Below are 6,453 nucleotides of genomic sequence, written 5' to 3'. Positions count from 1 at the left end.
CAATTTCAGCGGGACAAACCACAGGTCAGAAGGGATAGCACTCACTACCTAGTTTCTCTCCTCTTTTAACGTCCGTCTTTTTCTTCCATTAAACTGTTGACTGTGGTTGGTGTTGCTGTCTCCTCAGCTTGCTGTGTCGTCCCTCCTTTGCCTTTATTTCACCATGATGGTTTGTTTTTCCGCATCAGTTTAAGGATCGATTGGCATCCAATCTACAGGCTGGTTGAGGTACTGCCTGTATCTGTACGCTCTGCTGGTTCACCACACACTGGACACAACATGTACAAGAATCATGAATTATTAAAGGTTTTGACTGTCTTTTATTTAGTTATTCAGACAGATCAACCCAATGCATTGTGGTCCCATCACAGTGTGTACATCAGAAGGTCTCAATCTCCCAGACAGCAAAGGATACAATGTAGAGACAGTGAAACCCAATCCATAGTCTGGGACAGGCATGTCTTAGCTCCATTTATTGCATTACAGAGAAGGCTACATTACTGTATGTGTGCAGAATAGCATCAGAGGGATAAGTCGCAGAAGAGGGAAGCATTCATGTGATTGGGACAGTTCAGCGATTTTACAAAACAACATATTTGTTTCCTTACTTTGAAGTCGTCTAAGGGAACACATATCTTGCTATGTAAAATCTCAGAACTCTCTCTTTAAGCTTGTGTGATTGTTATGTTGAGACAGAGAAACTGAGTAAATCACAGCTAGCCAATTAATAGTAGTCATTATTGACATTGGCGCCGTGTCTGTAGGAACCGGGGTCCTGGGGCCCGATGGGGGCGTTCTCGCCATAGTGGTGCTGGCGACCTTGGTCTGACGACCGGGCCAGGTCCATCCAGTAGGACAGGTCAGTCTCAAGCCTCTGTGGGATGGATGTACGACAAGAGATAAAACGTTAACGGAATCAAGCTAGAAGACTCGTGAACTTGTTTGAATGAGAGTGAATAGAGACAAGCTGTTAGACGACACAGTGTGTGTGTTTGTGTGACAGCTGCAGTTGGAGAGATCCAACTCGAGGACAACTGGAGATGCAATGAACTAACGTCATAGCAGATGCTTTGATCCAAGGTGACTTGCAGTACATCGAGTGCATACATTTTTGTTGTTGTATGGTAATGTATGACCCCAGCGGGAGATCAACTTAAAGCAGTGTAAACATGTCTGAATTATAGGTGAAGTCTTGGAAGGGGCGGTGTGTCAGAGTTAGAGTATGACTGGCGTTAGTGGGCAGCCGTACGTTTGTGCATGCTTTGTCTTGAACAATTAACTGACACGTTTTCTATTAGGCTTCATGTGACGAGAAGGTTTGGACAGGTCCGCCGCTGTTGGACGATGGACGCAGATGTGCGGGAAATATTACGGCCCCTCGTCGACTGATGTCGGAGCTGGGGTGAACTGACACACACACACAGGGGACAGCTGCGGAGCCCGGGTAAGAGACATGTGTTACAGATACCGGCATTAATCCAATCACACAGCCTCGCCGGCTGCCATATAAATATCAACACACACCTTATAATAGAGCTGTCTAGACGGCGGAGAGTGGTTGCGTTGTGTTGCTAAGACGTTGCTGTAGACGGGAAGTCATGTCTCTGTACAGCCTGGTTGAGTCTGAAGCAAACACAAAAGACTGACCTTTTCATATGTTCACCGATCATTCCTGTAAATGCCACCATGGGACTTATACAAGGATGGAGATATAGTCAGAGGTTCTATAACCATATTAAAGGGAAATAATTCAGATTAGATGAATGGTATAAGGAACATAACTAGGAACATAATAGGAATGTGCTGGTGCTGTGCTGTACATTCTTCCTGTAAGCCAGTTGTTTGTAATGTTACATGGATTTGTATATTTAAGCAATAAGGCATGAGGGGGTGTGGCATATGGCCAAAACACCATGGATAATAGCTGTTCTTGCACTGTGCCTGGATACAGCCCTTAGCCGTGGTATATTGGTCATAAACCACAAACAACCGAGGTGCCTTATTGCTATTATAAACTGATTACCATCATAATTAGAGCAGTAAAAATAAATATTTTGTCACACCTGTGGTATACCATCTGAAATAACACGGCTGTCAGCCAATCAGCATTCAGGGCTCAAACCACCCACTTTATAATACATGATAGTATATGATGCAGTTGTAGTTTACCAGATCGGATCACTCTCAGGACTGTAGGAATGCTTTACTGACCAATGGGTAAAGCGTCTGTGTGTGCAGAGTGCAGTGCATTGTGAAGGGTGCAGTGTACCTACCGCCTCGTCATACCCCATGTGCATGAACTGCATGATCCATTGCTGCACATCTGGCCTGCTGCGGTCCCAGATGTTCCTCTTGGGCCTCCGTAGGGAGGTCAGGAACTCTTTGGCCTTGGAGGGGGCCACCGCCACCCCCGCAGGCTTCGTACCTCCGCCCGCTAAGGAAATACAGGTAAGGAGAGGTCATGGGTCAAGGTGTGGCTGTAAAGAAGTCTATAAGCACACCTGTTTACCCACAGCAGAGTCTGAGGCAGGGGGAAGTGTGTAGGGAGCAGGGGAGCTGTCAGTGACTGAGAGACAGAGTGGTTCTGACCGACCAGCAGCAGCCAGGACAGACAGGAGAGGAGCCTAAAGGCTACATCAGCGACACTATAAATATCAACGGGTGTTTTTAGATTATTAATAAGACTCATGAAGCCATCATCATCTGAGACTGTCACTTATCAGTCCAGGCACTCATCCCACAGAGGACTGCGTGTGTTGCGTGCCATGGAGGTCTGTCTGAACATGACAGGGCTATTCAAAGCTAGACAAGTGTGAAAAGTTTACCGCCTGAGGTGGATTTGTCGATAAAGTTATTTATTTTTATTGAACCTTTTATTTAACTAGGCAAGGGAAAGGTGAATTGTTTTCCTGACATTAATGATGCAGACATGCGGATGTAGTTGTAATGAATACGATTGGAGACAAGAGTGCTGGTTTAAAGCGCAGGGCGCAGCAGGTGTTTGTTAGCGAAGGACCACAGGAGGAGGCAGGTAGCTGGGTCCAGGGGCAGGCAGAAGGTCATACACAGGGGGGTCCAAAAAGGTAACAGTACACACAGGGAAAAGGCTAATAACGTAGTCAGGGAGATCAGGCAAGAGGTTGACGACAGGAAATCTGACAGGCAGAAGTACAGGCAGGGAATAGGCAAAAAGGCGTCGTTAGTGAGGATGGCCAAACACCATGATACACAGGAGGACTAATATGGAACTAAACAGAGCTCCGAATAGAATGTGTATCAAAACAAACAATACCTCACAATGATGGGGTGCAAAGAAGTGAACTAAATAGTGTGTGATAATGACATACAGGTGTGTGAACAGGTGATCAGAATTCAGGTGATTAGGATCTGGAGAGTGAACTGCGTTCAGGGGGATCTATGTGTTTGAGAGCGCGAGCTGGAAGCAGACATTACAGTAGCGTGGCTCAGTGTAGTCAGTGTGTGTGTAGTCTCAGCTGTGAGATGTTTCTCATGAGAAACAGCCATAATCCATATTGCCATCTCTTTTCTTCAGTAGTCTGTGGAGCTTGTTCTCCCCTGCGCCATCTGTTGGAGACGCTCAGACAAAAGAGGTTAAATAAAGACAAATCAGATATATTCTACTTGATTTTAACATTACATCAGTTTGTATCCACTGTTATATCATTACTATGAAAGACGTACAGTGAGTGAACAACATGTTTGTATTAAGTTGCACCCCCTTTTGCCCTCAGAACTGCCTCAATTCGCCGGAGCATTTACTCTACAAGGTGCTGGCCCATGTTGACTCCTATGCTTTCCACAGTTGGGTCAAGTTAGCTGGATGCTTTTGGGTGGTGGACCATTCTAGATACACACGGGAAACGTTGCAGTTCTTGACACACTGCGCCTGGAACCTACTACCATACCCTGTTCAAAGGCACTTAAATCGTTTTGTCTTGCCCATTCACCCTCTGAATGGCACACACACACAATCCATGTCTCAATTGTCGCAGGGCTTAAAAATCCTTCTTTAACCTGATTTAACAAGTGACATCAATAAGGGATTCTAGCTTTCACCTGGATTCACCTGGTCAGTCTACTCTATGTCATGGAAAGAGCAGGTGTTTGGTACACTCAGTGTGTATCGTTGTTATGCCCTATGACAGAGAGAGAGTTCATGTAAGGAGTGTCTAGGAAATCTAATTCTGAAACATTTAAGTGTTACAATTCTCCTATTAAGATGTCAAACCAATGCAGTATACAAAAAACCTAGTATATCCCTCCCTTCATACCCATTCACCATGTCAATAATTAAAAAACACTTGAGTTAATCGAAGTGTTACCAAAGCAGGGATGGCAGGGGCGCAGGGTTGTGTTCCAAATGAAACAACTGCAAGTATGCTTGCTGTAGTTCCTCAACGGCACAGCTAGGAGCGCAAAAAAAAAAAAAAACATAATTGAAGACTCTTCTTTTAGTCATAAAAGTGCATTGACATTGCTTAGGAACTGTGCACACTTTGGAGAGGTGTGTGACCACTTGGAGTCACCAGTTAGTCCTCTCACTCAAACCATTTCAAATGTTTTTGTTGCACCTACCCCACATTCTCCAGAAATATTATCGTCACGTTACAGAATATATCCAGAGTATTTTCAGATTTTGTTTTCAACAAATGTGGCGAAAAGTACAGTAAAATGCACATAAAATCAACAGTGTAATGTTTGGATTCAGTCTTGTGTCAGGTGTGCCCAACTTTGGTCTAATCACCTCCCCATTATCTCCAAAACGGTTCCCTTTCAATTGTTACCATGATTATGCATATGCTTTTCATATTTATTCTGTAAGAAACATTTCCATGTAGCCCTATCCATACAGGCCCATTCCCACAAGTGTAAAGGGTAACGGATGTGTTGTATCAATGTGGTTATTTGATTGTAGTCTGGTTTGATGTTAGATGGCCGGTTCGAGAGGTAGAGAGCGGAGACCTTCCTCTAGCTAGCAGACAGTAGACGGTAGGAGGGTGATATTCACGGACAAACAATGTGACACGAGGGTGTGAAATCCTCCCTCCAGGAGCTGTGGTTTGGTTTGACCTCCTTTTGTCCTCCACACGCAAATACTTCAATCCACCCTCCCTTTTTTTTTTTACTCTCCCTCCCTCTTGCTGTTCTCTTGGTTTTACCTCTCCTTTTTTTTCTCCCTCTCTCTCTCTCTCTTAACCATTATTCTTTCTCCCGGTGAACTTCAAGAATCAAAGCTTCCGACAGAGCATCCAAGATGGTGGCTACAGGGCGGATAGAATAGCCACGGAACTCTTTCAAAATCAGATGTCACACTGTCCTCGAGAAGAATGAAAAAATCCAGTCTCTGCTGATCTCAGCAATTAAAAATGTAAAAAATAGAGAGATGGGAAAATGTATCGAGACAGGCGTGCAGGCACCCTTTTCCAAATCTCTGTTCTCTGTAACAGTTTTTGTCACGTGGCAACATACTATGACATTTGAATGCATCAACCTGCAAATGTACAGTATAAATGTGATGGGTCAGTGAGTACACTCAATCACAAATGTACAATATGAATGTGAGTGACGGAAGGGTTTTTTACCTGAGTGAGCGCAGTAGGAGAGGAAGGCCGTTAGCAGTAGAACCTGCAGACAGAGGTTGTGGAAAGCCATGGTCTCCGTCTCTGTCCCAGGCGTCTCTCTGAGTCTCGGGAAGCAGTGGGTAGAGGAAGCAGGAGGAGAATCAGGAGCAGTGGAAGCAGGAGTCTCCCCACAGGCCCAGAGAACAAACATTCCTCCCTAGAGGAAAACCTGCTTGTGCCGGTTCAGGAATGTCGGAAAAGGAAGACCCAGCCAAACAGAAGCACTCGGTCATTCTCTCTCGTTTAATGTGTGGGTGATATGTTTGTTGGATGGGTAACACTTTCTTTGGATAGTCCATCTGTAGATGCTCTACAGACCATCTACAAGCTATCAGTAACACTCCAACTAACCATAACCTAACCATAACCTAACCATAACCTTATTATGTCAAACAACTGTCAAGCCTGACCAATGATGTCATAGAAACACTGAGAACAGAAACATTTCCTCAAAGACAACACAGAAAACCTCCATATCATATTTCCTCCACACAGTCAGCAGTAAATTATAATTTTCCTGTGTGCGTTTTTCCGACCAAGTAGTAACTTAACAAATAGCATCATGATGCTGCAATCAACAAATCCGGGACCATGTTTATGGAACACCACTCAAGGAAGTTTTCCCCTGGGGCATGTTTCCATGCATAAAGAGCAAAATATCTCAAGGGAAGTACAGATGTTTCTGAACATGAAAAAACACCTCCCCACAGAGAAAAAAAAAAAACGTTTGAAATAAATGTAATTTCCTTACTTTTCTTTGAAGTTTGTCAGAGCCCCAATATCATGGAGACTAGTCCTCTCTACACAGGTA

At 44.3% G+C, this 6,453-nt stretch overlaps 1 protein-coding gene across 1 annotated transcript; it reads right to left on the bottom strand.

Annotated features, from left to right (window-relative positions):
* Positions 1-724: 724 nt before the first annotated feature.
* On the bottom strand, positions 725-5,793 carry LOC139399021 (augurin-A-like). The gene is made up of 4 exons (XM_071144657.1): positions 5,604-5,793; positions 3,538-3,585; positions 2,274-2,434; positions 725-874 (listed from the first exon to the last, which is right to left on the bottom strand). Exons 1-4 carry the CDS (start codon positions 5,791-5,793, stop codon positions 725-727), a joined length of 549 nt encoding a protein of 182 aa, XP_071000758.1.
* Positions 5,794-6,453: the final 660 nt, after the last annotated feature.

Source organism: Oncorhynchus clarkii, unplaced genomic scaffold (assembly GCF_045791955.1).
Source record: "Oncorhynchus clarkii lewisi isolate Uvic-CL-2024 unplaced genomic scaffold, UVic_Ocla_1.0 unplaced_contig_8070_pilon_pilon, whole genome shotgun sequence".
NCBI classification, from domain to species: domain Eukaryota; kingdom Metazoa; phylum Chordata; class Actinopteri; order Salmoniformes; family Salmonidae; genus Oncorhynchus; species Oncorhynchus clarkii.
The sequence above is the reverse complement of the archived record's forward strand: the minus strand, read 5'-3'. Positions and strand labels throughout refer to the sequence as shown.

Bases quoted from the DNA above. Each gene is read 5' to 3' on its own strand.
- LOC139399021 (XM_071144657.1), bottom strand. From the start codon at position 5,793: ATGTTTGTTCTCTGGGCCTGTGGGGAGACTCCTGCTTCCACTGCTCCT. The intron at 2,435-3,537 runs GCAATATGGATT...GTATTTCCTTAG, and splicing joins ACTACTGAAGAAAAGAGATG to CGGGCGGAGGTACGAAGCCT. The intron at 875-2,273 runs GTAGGTACACTG...TCCATCCCACAG, and splicing joins ACATGGGGTATGACGAGGCG to AGGCTTGAGACTGACCTGTC.